Source organism: Lethenteron reissneri, chromosome 9 (assembly GCF_015708825.2).
Source record: "Lethenteron reissneri isolate LAM-NWPU_2019-01 chromosome 9, ASM1570882v1, whole genome shotgun sequence".
Taxonomy (NCBI): domain Eukaryota; kingdom Metazoa; phylum Chordata; class Hyperoartia; order Petromyzontiformes; family Petromyzontidae; genus Lethenteron; species Lethenteron reissneri.
Window position 1 is genome coordinate 8,874,181 of NC_083787.1, and position 21,075 is coordinate 8,895,255.

The 21,075-nt window shown below is 49.8% G+C and overlaps 1 protein-coding gene across 1 annotated transcript; it reads right to left on the reverse strand.

Annotated features, from left to right (window-relative positions):
* Window positions 1-2,714: 2,714 nt before the first annotated feature.
* On the reverse strand, window positions 2,715-20,779 carry SLC35C2 (solute carrier family 35 member C2). The gene is made up of 9 exons (XM_061547655.1): window positions 18,650-20,779; window positions 15,760-15,910; window positions 14,804-14,867; window positions 13,278-13,350; window positions 12,026-12,194; window positions 9,301-9,384; window positions 7,983-8,158; window positions 6,060-6,189; window positions 2,715-5,631 (listed from the first exon to the last, which is right to left on the reverse strand). Exons 1-9 carry the CDS (start codon window positions 18,881-18,883, stop codon window positions 5,516-5,518), a joined length of 1,197 nt encoding a protein of 398 aa, XP_061403639.1. The 5' UTR covers window positions 18,884-20,779; the 3' UTR covers window positions 2,715-5,515.
* Window positions 20,780-21,075: the final 296 nt, after the last annotated feature.

Below are 21,075 nucleotides of genomic sequence, written 5' to 3' on the forward strand. Positions count from 1 at the left end.
CCCAACACCGCACCGCTCACTCGCGGTCACGTGCGTCTCGCGGTTAACATTCACAGAGCAGCCCTTTTAGCTTAATGCGACGGTAACAATAGAATGTGTGTCGGGTGTCACGGGGCGCAAGGGCCGAGGAACGCGTGACCCGCGATGGAGGGGTACTTCGGGATCACGACGGGGAAGAGGACACCAAGCTCGCCATTTACAGGGCGAGGAAGGTGGCCCTGGAGGGGAAATGTCCGGCCAGCAGCTTGGGCATTTTCCGCGCTTGGTTGGAGCCCCCAGGGTGTGTGGGCTGGAGTTCCGCCATGCACGGCTGACCCACGCCGTGCCGGCCTTCAAGAAGCAGTGGGCGATGGAGGAGGCCGTGTGCTCGGTGGCAGATGACGGGGAGCTCTGCATGCTGATATGAGCTACCCGTCGGAGGCCGTCGGACTGCGAGAAGGGCTGCGTGCAGAACGAGAGAGAGCGAGCGAGAGAGCGAGAGAGTGACCGAGAGAGTGAGCGAGAGGTGGGGGTTGACATAAAGCTAAGTTTAAAAATGTAAAAAAAAAATTACGAAATGATGAACGAAGCAAAGTGCCGAATACACCGAGCATCTTCTTGTTTCCACTGATCGTAAAAAAGGAGGGGTGGGAAGGAGTGGAGGGGGGCGAGGGAAGAGAATGGGCAACGGCGCGTTCACGGCTGCCGTGGCAAGCCGCAAGCATCCTGCACGTGTTCGTTTGTTGTTTAAACCCAGTTGCTGCGCAGAAGTCCAAACACCCCTAAAACAACACGCGGTCAGCAACAAGCAGCAAACTCAAAGTTGTAATCGGTAAGAGCGTGAACGCTCAAACCTATGATGCAATTGTTAAAAGGCACTTCTCTACGCAAGTCTTTAATGTGTTGGAAGAATTGAAGGTTATAGTTAGGCAGCGATTATGGGGAGTGGCTTCTGAGATAAAAGCTTAAGGTGATGCTATCCGCATATCTGATTAGCACGGCTGGCTACGTACGGTGCGAAAGAAGTTCAACATACATCTGCATGAAGGATTCGGAGCTGGTGAACGTGACTGGAGGCACGATATCAACACGATGCTGGTGCGATACGAATCTGTATGGCAGCAGCTTAAAGTCTCCGAAGCCAGATACGATCTCCCAGCCAGCAAGCAGCCTGGCCTGCCGCAGACCCTCACTCAACCACTCTGTCACGACACCTGTGTGTGCACGGCGCTCGTGGTTATTTCGTCACGTTTGTGGGTTCGCTGTGAAACGTCAGCGGAGGAGGCACTTGAGGTGCAGGTCTCTACATTTATTGGAAAAAAAAAATACCACTTTGAATGTACAAGCGGTACACGTTGAAGCCTCTCAGCAGAGACGGCGTTTATTGACGATTGCAAACGCTGCTCAGAATCTGCAATTGGCTCTGTCAGCCAAACGGAGCGGCCTCAATAAGCGACGGATGGAAACCTGCACACAAGAGAGCCGACCACAATTGAGTAAATGTTTTCTTTCAGGAAAGACCTTAACAGATTTTACAGTATATATGTCATACCTGTCAACCCCTTTTCAGTGACTACCTTATAACAGAGCAATTCAGACCTTATTGGTCACCCCGTGCTTTTATAAATCTCAACGTTCATTCTACAAAGTCCCATCACAAGGGAGAAAGACATTTCTTTGCCCACATTGAAACGGCTGTACGCCGTATGGACCTGCAAACGAAATTTATTTCAAAAAGAATGCGGGTAAACGGTATAGGTTGACAGGTATGTATATATTTTTTTTTATCTTCCAGTAAACTCACGTTACCAATGCCTCTTCGCTCTTGGTGGAAGGGGGGGGGGGAGGTTACTACGAATCGAAGCCAGCTGTGGTCGCTGTTCAATTGTTGAGGCTAATGCCCCCCCTACCGTCGTGACACGAGGCCGGCACTGGGTCAGTGCTGCTGGGGCTGGCGTTGACAAAGGCGACATGGGGATAGAGTGGGCCGCTTCGCCGGCTTATGGCGTTCAGTCTATTTGGATGATAACCCACAAGCAATGCAGTTCAGCAGTTGGTGGGAATCGCGTTCAGACGTTTACAATAGCAGTGGTCGATGAAAGAAACAGCTTCGTTGCTTCCTGCAAAATACACAGCCTTCCCACTGCAACGCGACGTCTCTCAAGGCTGTGGATTTTGACGCGGCCTTGTAAAACAGCGACAGTCGGGACGGCAAGGCACTTGGGACCCAGAATGGCCCAGTGGCACACGAAATGAGGGCGACTCGGAGAGAGAGAGGGCGACTCGGAGAGACAGGATGACGTGGAGAGGATGATTCGGAGAGACAGGGCGACTCTGAAAGGACGGAGGAATCAGAAGCCGGATTGGGAGAGCAGCAGCGGCAGCGGCGGCAGCGGCGGCGGCGGCAATAGCAGCGGCAGCAGCACCAGTGGTAGCAGCGGCAGCAGCGGTAGCAGCGGCAGCAGCGGTAGCAGCGGCAGCAGCCACAGCAGCGGCAGCAGCAGCACCAGCAGTAGCAGCGGCAACTACGCCGTGAGGAGCTCCGCGCCAACACGTGCCGAGCTCTGCTTGTCGTTATCGTATCATCACGTTAGCACACGATGGTGTCAATAACACTTCTATTTACCAAACAAAAAAACACGATATGTTCATGAAATAATACTTACAAGGATTTAGGTGAAGTCGAAAATAGTTTTTGTGGAGGAACAAATGTCAAACGACACGGTGCATTTCAGTACTTAGACTATGTTTTTATTATAATTGTTATTATGTACATTCCAAAAAAAAGATTTGTCAATATATTGCAGCCATTGGGACAAAACTAATTTATACATCTCGGTGAAATTAAATTACAATTAAAACTTTGGCTTCATCAAAACACCGACGCATCAGAAGCCACCGACCACCGGAGCAGCGGGCAGCAGATCTCAGGGACGCGCAAACGCACCGAACGCCTTCAGGAAAATCGTGAGCACGGCAGAAGGGCACGGTTGTTGACACACGGGGGATCGACCTTCGTACATTGATCCGTAAACAATACCGGCTCCCCCCCCCCCTCGCTCTGTGCGGCAGTAGTAGTCGTATTAGTAGAAGATGCATTCCAAGAAAAGGGGGCACACAAAGCGAAAACCGCACGAGGAGGGCAGCTGCCTGCCGAGTCGCACGCACAGTACCCACAGTACCCACAGTACACACGCACAATTCTGTCCCACGCCCGACCGCATAACCGCACGAGTGAATTCCAACCGCATAACGCGAATTCTGGGTAGAAAGAGGTTAGCCGCATTTCATATACAGCGGGGAATTTGCAAAAGTGCTGATATTTGTTGCTTTGGAAGCTAATAATAAGTCGTTCCTGAGTGATGTGAGTGGTGGTGGCTTAACGATCCGATTTAGAAGAAAGCACAGTGGGGTGGAAGGAGTCAGTTGACTATTGATAAATACAGTTCAGTTTTCCGATGGGTCTAAGTTTATTTAGAAAAACCACGACTCAACCGTTCACATCACTGTTCCCATGGGGGCCTCATGTCTGCTAACCACAAGAGGTGGTTGAGACAGATGTGCACGCTATATAGAATAGCCACAATCCCCAGCCTCAAACTGCCACATGAAGGGGTTGGTCGGTTGGCGGATCTGGCACTGCAAGAGGTGGTTGAGACAGATGTGCACGCTATACAGAATAGCCACAATCCCCAGCCTCAAACTGCCACATGAAGGGGTTGGTCGGTTGGCGGATCTGGCACTGCAAGAGGTGGTTGAGACAGATGTGCACGCTATATAGAATAGCCACAATCCCCAGCCTCAAACTGCCACATGAAGGGGTTGGTCGGTTGGCGGATCTGGCACTGCAAGAGGTGGTTGAGACAGATGTGCACGCTATATAGAATAGCCACAATCCCCAGCCTCAAACTGCCACATGAAGGGGTTGGTCGGTTGGCGGATCTGGCACTGCAAGAGGTGGTTGAGACAGATGTGCACGCTATATAGAATAGCCACAATCCCCAGCCTCAAACTGCCACATGAAGGGGTTGGTCGGTTGGCGGATCTGGCACTGCAAGAGGTGGTTGAGACAGATGTGCACGCTATATAGAATAGCCACAATCCCCAGCCTCAAACTGCCACATGAAGGGGTTGGTCGGTTGGCGGATCTGGCACTGCAAGAGGTGGTTGAGACAGATGTGCACGCTATATAGAATAGCCACAATCCCCAGCCTCAAACTGCCACATGAAGGGGTTGGTCGGTTGGCGGATCTGGCACTGCAATGCTCAGACCAATAGACGCTCACCCACACTGCCATCTCCGACTGCCAACCGATGCTTCTCCCGTCACCCAAACGATCTCTGCGATATTCAAAGATGCACATTGCGGCAAACGTTGCTACACATACATGTTTACATTTTCTGAAATACATGTAAGTGTATTACAAATACTGTGCTCTGTTTCTGTCCGAGAGAAGATGACGTCAGTGATAAACAAACTCTAATATTCCTTATAATTGCATGTGGTTTTTTTTTTCCATAAAAATTCACAGAAGTACACATTTGAACCTTATCAGTTGCGGCGAGTCTCAAAGTCAGTGCTCGGACCGCTCAGTGCAACGATGGCAAACGCCCCCACCCCCAATCCCAGATGGGGCCTCTGAGGGGGTCCTGGTGATGCGGTTTGTGAGCTCCAGATGGTGTGACTGGATGCTACGTTGCTTAAACACATCTTGACATTAAAGTCGATTGTCTCACATTTTATCTTAGTCTGAATAATACTTATAATTTTTTTTGCCAACGACCAGGCATTAAGATTGGCTGTAAACGATGCTGGGAGTTTAGAGTGTACCCAATGCCCTCTTGTTGACATGAGTGCCCCAAGTGGCGAGCTGTTGTGGGCACGAGCTAAGGACAAACGCACGCGCAAGGGGAGGGAATTCAACTGCATCGATCGGGTCGACTGCTACGTTGCTGATCAATGTACAAGGTCACACTGTCAGCTCCAGGCTGGTGATGTCTTCAACCCGCTATATATACACACACACTTAAGGTCTGCAACATAGTGCATGTTTTGTCCTGTTCACATGCAACCCTTAACATTGTTGCATTACTTATCATTCGTTATTGGCCTGTACAGGCATTGGTAAGAATAATATGAACTTCTACTGGCTAAAAGTACCTTCTTCGGCCCATCATCCCACACCTTCGTTTATGTTGAAAGTCAAAGGGTAACGCGTGTCACCGGGGTAAGCAAAACACATTTGGCAAAAATGAGAACGAGTTCCGACCGCTCCTGCCCGACGAACACATCTTATATACAGTATATTCTGATTCACCCCGACGCAGGCATGAGATCAGCTACCTCCCTTAAAGCGCGGCCCTGGGCCTCACAATCGTGTCACCGTCGTCGCCTCTGACGTTACATCGCGAGACTAAAGTTTACGACTGCAAAGCCGCCGGAGTGCGTGCCCCTGCGAGCGGAATGGTGGCTCGTGCTCCTCAAGTCCGCCCCCCCCCCCCCCCCCGGCGTGAGCGCCCGTGGTGCCTCCGGGCGCTACCGGTCGCGGATGTCAAAGAGGCTCTCGGCATCGCTGTCCGAGTCGTTGGCGAGGCCGTTCCGGAGCAGCAGCTCCACGGCCTCCTCGCGCTCGCGCACAGCCGGCTCCACCTCTGCCGGATGACATCGAGCAGCCACGCACAACGAGCAACAACTGAACAACAAGCCCACGGCTCAACAACAAGTACGCAACTCACCAAGCCTACGAGTCAAAGTGACTTTCTGCACAACCACGCGTGGGGATAGCGGTCGTATCCTGTTCAGGCGTTGACATGCCAAGTTGCGCCGTGGTGAGCCAGAGTCTATCCACAGCTCACTCACAGTTGGGATCCGATTTAGCAAGTAGCACCTATAAAGGTCAGCAAGGTGCACAAAGGCACCGGGCCGCCTTTGTCTTCCCAGTGCTGACGTTTGCACACCGCAGCGGGTACTGATTTAAGGCTGCGTCGACAGAGGCATTTTTGCAGAGGCCAGATCGTGGATGAAAGCCACAGACGCCGGCCGAGGAGTGAATGCCGCGGTTGTGGACCGGAGTCCGTACCAGGTGGCCGCAGCGCCTTGAGTGCCACATGCAGCGAGATGCCTGCCAGGCACACTCCGAAGCCCACCCAGTTGAGCGGAGACATGATGTCCCCGTTGATGTGCGTGGCCAGCACCAGCGTGCACACCTCCTGAAACACCAAATGGGACGCAGACATTACTCTCCAGGGGAACGCAGGTACCCGCGCCCGCAAGCGTACAGGTGCGCACGTAACACAAACAGTTGTCGAGGAAGAGCAATGCCCACGCTGATAATAGAGCCGGCTCACAATGCCTGCTCAGAGCAAGATTAACAATCTACGGGATGAACGTCTTCTTAACACCACATGATCCGGAGGATCAGCTTACAGGGATTTACCAAATCGCACCCAAGTTAAACCTACGTCAATACCTGCCTCAGCAATCACCCTGCGCTTGCTACAAACATCGTTCGTTCGTTTCTCAATCCGCTTGGTCCTGGTGTGGGTCGCGGCGGCAGCATGTGGAGTAGGGTGGTCCACATCTCCCTTTCCCTGGCCACAGACTCGCGCTCTTCATGGGGAATTCCCAGGCGTTTCCAGGCCAGCCGAGCGACATCGTCCCACCCAGCGTGTCCTGGGCCGGCCCTGGGGTCTTCGCCCAATGGGACGTGCTGCCCGGTAGAGGTCCAGGGGGAGTCTATTGGGGGGCATCCTTCCAAGGTGCCCGAACCACCTCAACTGGCTCCTCTCGATCCGGAGGAACAGCGGCTAGACTCTGAGGCTCTCCCGGATTACCGAGCTCCTCATCTGATCACGGAGAGTGAGCCAGGCAACCCACCGGGGAAACCTCATTTCGGCCCCTTGTGCCCACGATCTCATCCTTTCGGTCATTACCCAAAGCTCATGACCATAGGCGAGGGTGGGAATGTAGATCGACCTGCTACAAATATACACGTGTTAAATATGCTATCTTGACCCGTTGCTTTGGCTCCGATTGCTATTTGTTCCCTAGCTGATCTCAGTTTTCATGTCAGTGCTGTTGTCATTTCGGTAAACCATGTCACTTTTGCATACGAGACAATTGTGGTTGAACAAAAAAAAAAGGCCAATTAATTATTCCTGATCCAGGGGCTGCATCAAGCGGAGCCACGGCGTGCCCACTAAACGACACGGCGCTGCACGCCATGGGGGCTACGCCACGGCCAACGCGGCCCTAGCTGAGATGGCTGGTTTACTCGTAACAAAGACAAAGATCCCCCGTATAGCCTTACTAGACTGTTGGGGCAAGTGCTATTAAGCGAGCACCTATGAAGGTCGGAACGGCACACGAGGGAGTGGGTGGCCAGCACAACGCACGGCCACCTTTGTCTCCCCGGTGATGATGTTTACACACCGCACCAGGTACTCATTTGAGGCTGAGTCGACTTAGGGGAGGCCCAGGATCGGTTCAGATAATCGTCACTCCTGTTGACCGTGAGCGTGAATCGAACTCAGGTCACTGGGTTCGTAGCGCAGCGCGCTCATCGCTACACCACCGATCCCCATCGATGGTGGCGATGTGCCGCCGCCGTCGTCTGTCGCGCTGCTCACGCAGGAAACGAAAATCGTCGTTCCGTCTCTCTATCAGTCGTCCGCCTGGACACATTTCCTCTCCTTTGGCGACTATTCCGTCACCAGCCCTGTCCAGCGGCATATGCGTGTATCAGGCTTAGTGGTGACGCGGCCCGCCCAAGGCCCATTTACTTTCGTTTATCGTCGGCGGAAGCAGTAAAGTGACAATTGGAATTAACAGAGGCAGCAGAGGGAACAAGTGTATCAGAGCATAAACGCAAATCAGAAACGTCATATTGACAATGAAAACAGCGGTACGTGCTCTCCAAGCAATCGACCATTGGAAAAGAACAAGACAAAAACACCTCTACATATATATATATATAAACAAAGCATAGCAAAAAGCAACTGGCCTTGAAAATGCCGGAAATGGAGAGAGTGAGGCCGGAGGTTTGGGAGACCAGCAGGAACTCGGAGAAGCTGAGGCCAAACGCGAGCACGCCTCCGAGCGCCAGCGTGCCCACCGACCACAGCAGCACCTCGCTGTCATGGAAGCCAAACAGCTTCTCCGTGCACGCCAAGCTCACACCTGCAGGCGTGGGGGGGGGAGGGGGGGGCAGACAACACGAGAGAGGTCAGCGTCACACCAGCAACGCACCAACGCTTGAAGGCAGCACTTTTATTTTTCTGATTATAATTCACACTTGCCGAGCCAGAAAATCCTCGACGAGTCTCAAAGCTCTTTTTCAGGAAGGACCTGCTAAGTTTTTTCAGTCGGAGGCGATGTTGCTGCGTGTAATCCCAATTGAGTAATTTGCAAGACATTTTTCCACATTGGATTGGGATGTTTTGGCCAATACCAGGAAACCAAAGAGCCAGGAGAAAACCCATGAAGAACAGGGGGAGAACACACAATCTCCACTCACTCACTCTGTAGAACAGGAGGAGAACACACAAACTCCACTCACTCACTCTGTAGAACATGGGGAGATCACACAAACTCCACTCACTCACTCTGTAGAACAGGGGGAGAACATACAAACTCCACTCACTCACTCTGTAGAACAGGAGGAGAACACACAAACTCCATTCACTAACTCTGTAGAACATGGGGAGATCACACAAACTCCACTCACTCACTCTGTAGAACAGGAGGAGAACACAAAAACTCCACTCACTCACTCTGTAGAACAGGAGGAGAACACACAAACTCCACTCTGTAGAACAGGGGGGGGGGGGACATACAAACTCCACTCACTCTCTGCAGAACAGGGGGATATCATACAAACTCCACTCACTCACTCTGTAGAACAGGAGGAGAACACACAAACTCCACTCATTTACTCTGTAGAACAGGAGGAGATCACACAAACTCCACTCACTCTGTAGAACAGGGGCGGGGGACATACAAACTCCACTCACTCACTCTGTAGAACAGGAGGAGAACATACAAACTCCACACAGAGAGGTGCCCGAGTCAGGAATTAAACCCAGGCCGTTCTTGCTGTGAGACACAGGTGTTACCACTGCGGCACCCTGACAGTCAAACGAAAAAGAACGGACAAACATCTCCGCCCTAATGATATCAACAAAACAAATAACTTTTCCTGGGCAACTATCCGAGTAACTCACTCGTACAGTACACACTGAACCTACCGTCACGGTACCGCGAAGGGAGCGCACGTCACAATCGCTGCAACAGAAACAACGAGGACGTGTCATGGGCTTCACCTTCGTTGTAGAGGAACAGTGGGAAGAGAGCGGCGAGCATGAGGGGCTGCAGGTGATACAGAGCATCCACGGGATTGTGCAACCCTGCAAGCCAGAGACAGGAAGTCAACCATTGCCACCGCTGTCACGAGCAAGCAAAAGTCACACCGAGCTTATTCAAATTCACTCCAACACCTCGACACGCCACACACACTTGCACCTTGATCGGTGGCTGACAATACATCTGCAGAGTAGAATACGTGGGAAAAGCCCTTTTATACTGGTAGGAACCTCCTGGTTACACCAGCCCACAGGGGATTATTGTGTCCGTCCATCCGTCGTGCATCCAAAAATGGGAGGGGTGGGGCTGGGTGGAGAGGGGAGGGTCGGGAGGGGCTGGGTGGGGAGGATGGGGAGGGACTGGGTGGGGAGGGGAGGGTGGGGCTGGGTGGGGAGAGTGGGGCTGGGTGGGGGGTGGGAGGGGTGGGGCTGGGTTGAGAGGGGCTGGTCACCCCGTGGTGCCCTTATAAAACTTAACGTTTAACCTACTCACGCCGGCTTGTGACCGCCCCCACAGTCGGGCATATTTGCGGAATACACCACGCCGCCGTTGACCCTGGCCATTGACCGAGCAACCCAACGTTCCTACCAGCTCCCTCCGCAGGAATGTGTTAAACAACCCACTGATTTCTAACAACCCACTGATTTCTAACTTTATTCTCAGCAGGCGATTGAATATTGTAACAGCGATGGATCCAAACCACTCTTTCAGAGGAGTGTTAAAAGATGTAATAAAGACATTGAATAAGCGCATTGACAATGGTTGGTGCATGGACTTTGAACGTAAATGTAGCATTCTCTACAATTTCTCCCTATTAATTTAGTGGGATATCTACAAGTGGATCACGCGTGTAAAAAAACTGGAATTACAATGGGAATGCCACCTGGAGCAAAGGTGGTGCTGAAACAACCCGACGGTATTCCGCCAGGTGCCACCTCTGCTGTGTAATGCCTCGGTCGCAAGTTAACAGAGTCGACTGTTGAGAAACTGGATGAATGATGTGGAGATGGGGGACCCATTCCATACGCCTTGAGCAAAATACAATCACACGTTTCTGCAAAGTGCATGGGGACTTTCACACTGCACCTCGACATTGCTAAAGAAATTGCATGGGACGATGTTGAAGTGTGTTACTCTGGATCGACTGTTAAGGAATCGTGTCCTGCAATCAGCAGAAGGCGACAGCTATACCAAAAACGCAATGGCAACTGACATCATTGCATCTTACAAAAAATAACATTTACACAGAGCCTTTTGTCAATCCACCATGTCAGTCTTGGGGGTGGTTTGATCATACTTCACCACGCCGGGCCATGCGGGTCGGCAAAGTTGTGGGAGGGGGTGGAGGCAGGATCGGTTCGAACACAGCGGATGTTATCCACGGCTGGGAATCGAACCGAGGTTGTCCGCTTCATGAACTAACCACTGCATCACCGCCTCTCCCCCCCCCCGTCATACATTAGAGCAGTGCTTCTTAACCTGGGGTGCACTCGCCCTCTGGGGGCGCGAGGTGCCCTTTCTGAGAATCATAGGGGTGCAGATTGCAGTAAAGAACCACTGCATTAGAGAGGTGAAAGTGACACACTTGTAAACACGCCCGCATGTGTGTCGGCGGCATGGTGTGGGGGGGGGAGGCGGTGATGTGGTCCAGCCATGGCGCATTTGCGGCTTGTTGCGTAAGTTTGCGGTTCGACTCTGGCCGGCCGGCCGCCCTGCTTAATACTGCAGTGCATTATAAATACTACAACTGCTTACCACTACGTGGCAACTGCTTCACATGCTCTGCAAATTTACACAAGTGGGATTACACAGAGCAATATCGGCAACTACTGTGGGGCGCAAACCACGGCAGCAGATGTGGACATGTGATGATGCACAAATGGGAAATTAAATACACTTCGGGCTGTGCGCGGCGACTGTGGTCACCGCCCAGAACAGAACCGTGGAGCGAGTGACGTGGATTCGGTGCCCGATTTACAAACACAAGGGAGGAGGTACACCACAGTTATTCACTCAGTTACCCCCGACGCAATCAACTTACTCAACGGCCTCATAGTAAAATTATAGCTGCAGCTCTACACCCACGTCAGCCGTACAAAGAAGACTGTGAAATCTCCAACGTAAGGAAGCCACTGGAGCTATGCACTTTTAAATCTAGAAGGCTGTCTCATCTTTAGAAGGCTGTGTCTGACTCTCGTGTTTTAACATCTTAACACCTGTTGTATTGCCAGAAAGGTTAAAACCTATTCTTATTTAAATCCTTTATATTAAGTTCGCTTGCTTGCTTGCGCGCTTACGACCGTGCAAATCTTTCGGTCGTTTTTTAACCCACTTCCCGTGATCCAATCTAGCTGACATTTTGCACACAGACTCGTTGTGCGTGACAATTAATTTTCGTGAATTTTTTTTGCAAAATTTGACACTTTTTAGGAATTTTTTTAAAATATTTAATTACCAATTGCTTAATGCTGCCAGGCAATCATCTGACCCATAGGTGGCAGCCATCTCAAGCCAGAGGACGAGAGGACTCTAGCCGCCACGCATATAAAGGATTTATAGTGAAAAACTTTGTTTTTACGGGTACATTTTTTTTTTCAACGTATTCTTTTCATGATTATGTCGCACGTGCAACATGCGGTGGGGGGGGGGGGGGGGTAGGGCGGGGGGGTGTTGCGGCCCACAAACCGAGCTCTGCCTTCTGAGTGAGGATCTGGGTGAGCGTCCAGCGGATCCCGCCGATGAACGAGGCGGTGAGCACGAGCAGGAAGCCCTCCAGGTTGAACTGGGTTGACTCGTAGGTGAACATGAAGAGGCCGCCCGCAATGAGGCTCACCACCACGATGAGGCTCGGCCGCTACGCGACAACAACCGTCGCAACGTCACAACGACAACCATGGTCCAAACGAGCACAGGGACACCGTGGCCAAGGTACACGAGGCCTCCACCTGGAGAGAGGTTGCAAGGTGCGGGAGATCTCCCCCTTGTGTTCGCTCGGAGGTCCGCAATGTTTCATTCACGGTAAGTAACTATGCTAAGTTTGTGAGAAATTCTGGATCGCTGCACTAAACATCGTTATACACTTCCCATGCCGCTAGACAGACGCTGACATTAACGCGACGATTTTGAGATGGCTCTGAACTCTGAGCTAAAAAAGTCCAAATAAGCGTGAATGTAACGAGTTACGGATGATGAATTTGTAGTCGGAGGGAGTAGTGGTCAATAAATGATCAAGAAGAAACAGTATACTCTCTGGTTCTTTCGGTAAAGACGGACGCTTGTGTTGCGACCGAAACGTCGTGTTTTCTTTTGTTATTTTTTCTACCTACGTGACTTTACCGAAAGAACCAGAGTGTGGATTCCTGCAGTCACGAAAGTTTCAAATCAAGAAGAAACAGGTGTGAGATTGAACCGAGCAGGAACACTGGCTAAAGAAAGTAACTATCAGCAGAACGCTGTCTCTCCACACACAAATACAAATATTCATGAGTCCATCAGCCCATCGGCTTTCTAGACCAACATCGATCAGCATTTGTTTAAGTAAGAAAACTGTGGACCGGTTTAAACATTAGAGGTCTTATCAACAGTTAGGCCCGTAAAACAAATGCTGTGGGATTACCAGCTGTAATTGAAAAGAGCACTCGAAGTTAAATATGGGGCCCCATATACATGCCGTTATGAAGTTCTCTTGCCAACATGCGGCAATATAATTTTATGGAGTTCTCTTTCAATTTGCCAACTTCACCTTTATGCGGGGTTATAAATAGATAAATCACCTTACAAGACCCTCTTTAGTCATGTATTTATTGTGATTACTACCTCTGACAGCACCACAATAAGCGTGGCATACTTGTAGATAAGTGGGGGCATGTGGAGGCATGTAGAGCCGTGCAATGTCGCATGAAACTAAGAGTGGTGTGTGTGCCAACAGGGTACTCACAGCCCTCTCCAGCCTGAACACGATGGAGAAGAGGAGGATGAAGATGATCGACGTTGACTTGGTCATGGTGTATCTGGATGGGACCAACAAAAAGAAACATCAGAAATTACATTCGCAATAATAATTTAGTGCATTACGGTATTCGTGATATTCCTATAGCTCAGTCTGCCAGTAGGGAGGGGGTGAGAATGTTGCGATGGTAATCCCAATTGAGTAACGCAGGTACATTTTAAATGTTGGCAAATTTGGACTGTGACCCTAGCACACAAGGACTTATTTTTTCCGAATTACATCAACTGTGTCGTGTTCTGTTACTACGCACAGCGCAGCCTGCTGGATTCAAACCACGAAACTCTGCAACAAGCGGAAAACGAGCTACCGCTGGGCCGTGTCACCAAAAATAAAATCTCATTGCCAAGAACACTCTACACCCTGACCTTACTAAGTAATTATTTGAAAACTCGACGACAGCCAATGGATATATTTATTTCATACACAAATAAGAATTAAAGTTGCATTTTTGAAGTGGTATGAAAGTGAGAGAAAACTTATTTTCCGTCACTAGAAATGACTTCCTCCAAAGGCGGATCTATAAAACTTCCCAAAAGATAGTAATGCTCCCAGAATACCAAGGTCCAATGTTAAACACAATAACCATGCTATTTTATCTGATAAATATCGAAACCCAATAGAACTTTCAGGGACTCGAGAGAGGGGGCCAATGCCTCCTTGAAACCACCACTGCCCTCCTTTAGTCTTCACATAGATTATAAAATATTGATATTACATGAAACATCAATGCTGAGGATGTTAAAGTATGGTACAAAAATAATCTTCACATTCCACCGATCGTGCATTCACGTCAGCTTTTAATTCTGGCCATATTGGTTTTATTTGCAGTTGTATTTCCTTAATATTATAGCAAATGCATTTGTGACATACTTTGAATTCATGGACCTGCATTCTGTAACTCTCAACGAAACCTACAGTGGATGCCATATGGATTCAACTTTTCCAAAACAACGCTCCACAAAGACATTTCAGCACATCGAATGCCTGTATGAATTACAGGCCCATTACCAAATTTCTTTGAGTGTGCCAGACCTCATCGGATCTCGGAAGCTCAGCCTGGAAAGTGCTTGGATGGGTGTTATAGGCTACATGGTGGATAGTAGAGGGCGGTGCAGCAATACCCATTGTTGTACATGCTATGAAGAGGCCCCATTGACCAAAACGTTACCAATTACATTTTGCTTTTAAGGCAGTGTTGTTGACAAGTGCATTGAGTTTCACTGTTGTACTGTACTTTCTACGCACCCGCATCCATGCAACCCGCTTCACCATCCCGCACAGACCAGCAGTGGATTGACAAAGGGACTCTACGTAAAAAAAATAACTGTACGCGTATGCGTGCATATATGCAAACGATGTGTGCATGCACAAGCACGCTCGTGTTCGTGCCCATGAACGTGTGGACTCGTACACGTGAACGTTCAAATTGATAAGACATCAACGCTCTGACTCACAATGAAATTGTAATGAACAGGAAACTCCAGTTAGACAGGCCAATATCCAGGGCGCTCGCAATGGCTGAAAACAAACAGAAGAATGATTACATATTAAACTTGTTAATGCAGGAATGTTTTGAATGTGGCAAACTTGGACACTGACACCAGCACACAGTGCAATAAACATCAGTCAGTGTTGCAGGCCTCAAGGCCATGGCCACGGGGCAACATGAAGTATCGTTCTCATGGTCTGTCAGGACGCTGGAAAATATCTCAGGTCCAATGACCAAGGTGCACATTTCCCAAGATGGTGGAAAGACATTTCCCGCAAATATTCGAGTACAAGACACAGGGCAACTGCTGACAACCTCCACAGATTGGACTGTTCTATTGCTCAATGTTGGTGTGAAGTAGATTCTGACAATAATTAAAGCCTCTACATCATTGGACCTCCTTTGCCAGTACCAAAATATAATAATAGGGTTTTTCCCCTTTTTTTCTGGCAACAAAACGGAAACCTTTTTACAAGAATTCATGTCTGCATTAATCACAATACTTGCAGTCAAATGCAAACAAAAAACACGCAATGATAATACATGCATTGTCCATGACACTGATTGGTCCTCTGGTCGAGCACCAATTGGGTCGAGGCTCAAAAGAAAGCCGTCCCTTGATGTGGACCAATCAGTGTCACGGACAATGCATGTATTATCATTGCGTGTTTTTTGTTTGCATTTGACTGCAAGTATTGTGGTTAATGCAGACATGAATCCTTGTAAAAAGGTTTCAGTTTTGTTGCCAGAAAAAAGGGGAAAAACCCTATTATTAATAATTAAAGCCGTTCTTGCACCCTGGCCATGTGCTATTTGCCTGCCCATAGAGATAAAAGTAGGGTACGGGTACCCGTTTGCGACCCTGGTACGGCCGGGTACGGGTAAGGAATCAAAACCCGCTTGCGACCTCTGCCGTCTCACCCGTGGGCCCCACGCGCTTGAGGTACTCGGGCCAAGGCAGGGCCACGCGCTCCCGCTCCCCGGCGCACTGCATCATCGCTCGCACCAGTGCCGAAAACATGAAGTTCATGGCCATGTGCACCATGGTCATGGCCAGCGGGAAGTGGAAACCCTGGGGAAAACAAACAGATGGGGCGTGGCGTCGGTGACGGGCACGGTGCAGTCGCTATCACGTATCGCGTTCCCATTGTGCTGGCGGCCCCTTGCTGCGTGGCGGCACAGAAGACGTCCCTTTGGTAAATCTTGACAGCAAACACAATGTTTGCGTGACGTTGGGGAATGGGCACCCTGAACAGGATGTCACAGGGCTACTTTTGTTGTACGTTTTGGTTCTGAAAACATTCACATGAATGAAGATGGAAACAAAGTTGGTGATCTTAACTAAATTTTATCACAATTTGCGATCGGCATCAAGGCCTTAACGAGCCAAAGTACACGTCAGATCTGTCGCAGAGCAACCCTTCATGTTGGTGGATTGCCTACGGAAGTGGGTATCACAGAGCTACCTCTGAACTACCTTAAAGTGACCCCTGGGGTCCACAAATAGCAGAGTGCAGCACTTCCCACTCGCTCTGCACTACGAGAGTGACATTTGTCACATGCAAGTAAAAACGTTGATAATTGTTTTTTTTACCATTCTATCTGGCAACAAAACTGACACCTTTTTTTACAAGGAGTCATGTTTACATAGACCACAATACCTGCAGTCATAATGCAAACAAAAAACATAAAAAGGTGTCAGTTTTGTTGCCAGATAGAAGGGTAAAAAACCAATTATCATATTTTTTACTGGCAAATGAGGTTCCAATGGAGTAAAAACGTTATTTACACTTTGAGAGATAGCATTTTAGCCAAATTAATCGTGAAAACCAAATTTAATAAGATGCCCTTTTTGATGAGGTAAAGAAAACGAATCAACCAGCAACACTTCAAAACCTGGTTGAATCATTGGTAGCTGCCCAGATGCGATCCAATTGTTGTCAGATCAGCGCTCAGATTCCTGAATCACGTAGCTACTTCATCCCCGTCACATCTTTGTGGGCTCAGCACGTCTCTCAGGTTACCGAGCGTACAGTGTCCGTGCGTTAGATGTCCAACAATTCACCCCTCACTATTCCCGCAATTAATATTTTGCCTTGATTCAGGGTCATACGAAATCAACTCAAGAATCAATATACTGTCTTGTTTGTTCAGTCTCGTCTGCACCATCTGAATGTCTTGTTTGTGCCATCGGTAAGGATACATGTACATTTTGTAGGAGTTTGCACAAAAGTTAAATAATTAGTTTTAACAAAGCAAGATTCGTTTCGTGAATTGCAACAATAATAATCGATGCTCGGCAATGAATCCTCAGCGTTTCAGTCGACAGTTGCACGTATATACCTATTTGTTAACAAGGGTCATCCTTTAGACACCAGCCAATGCTGTCCCAACAGCGGACACACAACTGCATTCAAATCAGTGTGTGGATATTGCTGAACTTCTGTCTCCGATGTATCTCACTGATGACAGTAGCCACTACAAAACATTACTCTGGTTGTACAGTACCTGAATTTTTTACACAGCGACATATTGGCCAACTGCCTTTCACCATCATAATGCACACGTGTAAGTACCCTTTGTTAAGTTGAAGGGATATGCATCCCCTCTGTTGGGCCTGCGTATTGCAGGGTTTTTACATTAAAAAAAACTGTTAGCCTTGCTTCATGTGAAGTTTCACGCACACAGGGAATACAATGTACTGTAAACTCAATCCTCACCAACTTGCCAAATTTGTTTGTGAGGATTGTTGGATATTATCATCTTGGGGCACCGGTTTGAGCATGGCTTCAAACAATGGCCCAGGCTTTCCAGTCTCAGCTGGGGAGGGCGGGATGATGTATTAAAATCATGAGGAGGTAACCTATAATGCACAAGTAATGGCAGATCACTTGACCAGTTTTCCTGGAACACAGACCTGTGTTTGCTACACAAGCAGAGGAATCCACTGCTAGATGAGGGCCTAACCAAAGCCTTGTGGGCTGTGGGTTGTGCATTGTGGGAAAAAGAACGCTTTTATTAAGCCACACCATCTGCATTCCAGTTAATCTATGAAGCCACTCCCATTTGTAGGTAACTGGACACAATACTTGAGTACTCTGGATGGATTTGAATATTTGTCATGAGAAAGCCCTGTCGTTTTTAGTACAAAAATAACATGTATATTTCAATGTAGGCTTTCACGGCCAATATTATGATTCGTACTTGCTTTTATTTAGCTTTTCAACGGATTTGGTTTTTCAGAAAACCAGGAGAATGTTAAAAAGCATGAGTTTTTTTGACAATGTTTATACGTAGTTTCGCTGGAGATTATATCCAGCAGCATCAGGTGTTAGCAAGAACTCAGCTCTTGCGTGAAAGAGCTTCACAATCTGGATCCCTAATAAAAATAGAAAACTCCAGCTTTATAACACAATAAACCATAATATATTTATGGATAGCCTATTTTCACCTGCACTACAGAGATTCACCTTATTGTGATAAACTAACCTGCCAATTACAACCAACCAGCAATCAACTCTTAATAATTAAAGTAGTTCACCAGCATGTCTGCCCTAATGATACGATGGCACCAACTAAAGGCCCTGGATCAGGAAGCTCTTTCACGCAAGAGCTGAGTCCCATGTCAGACAGGGTACATCAGGGCGAGGGCCCTCACCCAGCAGTGAACTGGGCTGGTATCCCCTTCATCAAAGGGCTGGGAAAAGGGCTAGTCTCACCTTCATCAAAGGGCTAGTCTCACCTTCATCAAAGAGCTGGTCTCACCTTCATCAAAGGGCTGGTCTCACCTTCATCAAACGGCTGGTCTCACCTTCATCATCCACTTGTTGTAGAAGGTGATGCCGATGGAAAAGCTGTAGTAGAGCACCACGAGGCCCAACGTGAGCAGCGTGCGGCGGCACAGGCGGCACCAGTCGGCGCCGCTGAGCCGTCGGGCCGGCATGCAGTTGGCAGTAGAGAGAGCCTGGCCCGAGCCCACGCAGCTCTCGGCGAACTTGAGACGGATGGAGACGCGCTTGCGACCCGCTCGCTTCCCCTTCGTCATGATGCCGCGACGATGGGTCTCTCAAAAATGAAATATTGAGGCGCACTCGCCAGTTATATAGTCAAATCGCACTGATTTAATATACACGAGGCCCGGGTCTTCTTTGTAAAGTAGTTAGCATGTTCAAAGTCTTCAACAGGGAGTCACTTGCCTTGAAGGACTTCAAAAAAGTGTGTGGTACGCAAATCCCCTTTCAGATGAAACGTGTCTGAAAGAACCCCCCCCTCCCCCCCACACATTGGGTGCTCGTGATATTGACCGATGCGTCTCAACACACCAATATCTTGTCACCTCTTGCCAATGCTTAATTCACGATGTGGCGTTCCTATTCAACCTCAGGTTGCGTGTCACGACGCGTCAAGTCTTCAGAGGCTAGTCCGTGTCGCCGGACCGCCCTTTGACGTGTTCATATTTTCGGCTGAGTGAGCACGCAGAGTCAGCAGATGAATTCACTTCTCTAGCCAGTGGAAGTCGCTTTCAGCCTCACGGTATTTCACGCAGTTACAAAAGCAGTCGGGTCCTAAATTGACTTTCTCTCTCTGGCTGTGCGTGTTCCAAGTCTTTTCAAATATGCATGCACGTTTTGTCTTGACCGCGATTCAATGCCACACAATAACTTCACTTTTAGATATTATAATAAGAAGAAAACCCCGACAATCCTGCACTTGAAGGGACATTAACTCGCCCTTTAAGAGTAGTGCTGGCTCTCACACGGCCAGCTGTCAACATTCGCGCTGTGAAGTGTGCAGCTAACGTCAATAACAATGACAGCACCTCTCTGAAGCCACGGCCATCCGTGTGACAGGCGACTAGACTTTGCAATAATAAACACGAGATAATAATTATCAGCTTCTCATAAGAAACATTGACACACTTGCGTTGAGCGGTGGTCACACGTAAACAAACTCGCTACCTGCGTAATCAACACATCTCTAAGACCGTCTGTAAATGTCAATATTTTCCTCGTCGATAACTCTCTTTCCCAGTCACGGTAAACAATTCCTGCTGTGCGCAATTAATCCGCTTTTCGTCGAGTTATGTCACCGAATTTAGCACGGATGGCTACGCATGATGCGAAATAAGTTCAACAAACATACTGAATCATCGACTTGAGATCGAACGCATTTACTAAATACACCAAGCGTAATAGTACGTTGGTCAATAGCCGTTATTTTGTATAGCATAAAGAGCAGGCAGATTCTAACCAAGACAAAGCTTCAACTAGATCTCCAGACGATTTCCCCGCAGATACTGGAACACTTAAACTCCCTTTCAAGAAGGGGGTAACCCAAGCACGGCACACGAAGAACACCCAAACCGCATAGGAGAGGCGAGCACGCCGCAGTCCGCACAGATGGGTTCACGAACCCCCTTCTCGCTGTGCACTGCAACACCTCCTGACGACGATTAGAAGTTTCGTTCACTCTCTCAAATCTGTTACAGCAGACACGGAGCGGCTTGCAGAGACCACGCTCACGACTGCTGTGATTTAAAGTGCGGGCAAGAAGCCAGCCGAGGATCTAAGAGTATCGTCAAGTCCAACGTTGCCGGCTACAGTGCCGGGAAAGGCCGAGAGGAGCCGGGGGGGGGGGGGTGTGCGGCCTTGCTCGGCCCCCGACGAAGCTCGCTCTGCCTGGGCAGAGCTTCTATCCGAGGGCGGGGTTTAGGCCGCGGGCCTCGCGCCGAGAGCGATCGCCGCCGCGCGTGTGCGAGCCACCGGGCAGGATGAGACGGGCGGCGCGGCCTTGTCTCGCGTCCCGCTCGGCTCGAGAGGCGGAGGGCGGTGAGGAGGCGGAGGCCGCGGGAGACGCCGAGGCCGGCGATGTCACCGACGGACGCAGCGGGGAACCTCCACGTCACTGCGCGAGCGGGGCCCCGGCACGTGAATCCACCCCCCCAGTCCCCCCCACCCCATCCCCCAGTCCCCCCCACCCCATCCCCCAGTCCCCCCCACCCCACCCCCCCGTCCCCCCCACCCCACCCCCCCGTCCCCCCCACCCCACCCCCCCGTCCCCCCCACCCCACCCCCCCGTCCCCGTCCCCCCCCCGTCCCCCACCCCCCCAGCTCCCCCACCCCACCCCCAGTCCCCCCCCCCAAGTCTCTCTCCCACCCCCAGTACCCCCACCCCCCCAGTCCCCCCCAGTCCCCCCACCCCCAGTCCCCCCCTCCCCAGTCCCCCCCACCCCCAGTC

Bases quoted from the DNA above. Each gene is read 5' to 3' on its own strand.
- SLC35C2 (XM_061547655.1), bottom strand. From the start codon at position 18,883: ATGACGAAGGGGAAGCGAGCGGGTCGCAAGCGCGTCTCCATCCGTCTC. The intron at 13,351-14,803 runs GTGAGTCAGAGC...GGTCCCATCCAG, and splicing joins CTGTTCATTACAATTTCATT to ATACACCATGACCAAGTCAA. The intron at 5,632-6,059 runs GTACGGACTCCG...GTCATCCGGCAG, and splicing joins CAAGGCGCTGCGGCCACCTG to AGGTGGAGCCGGCTGTGCGC.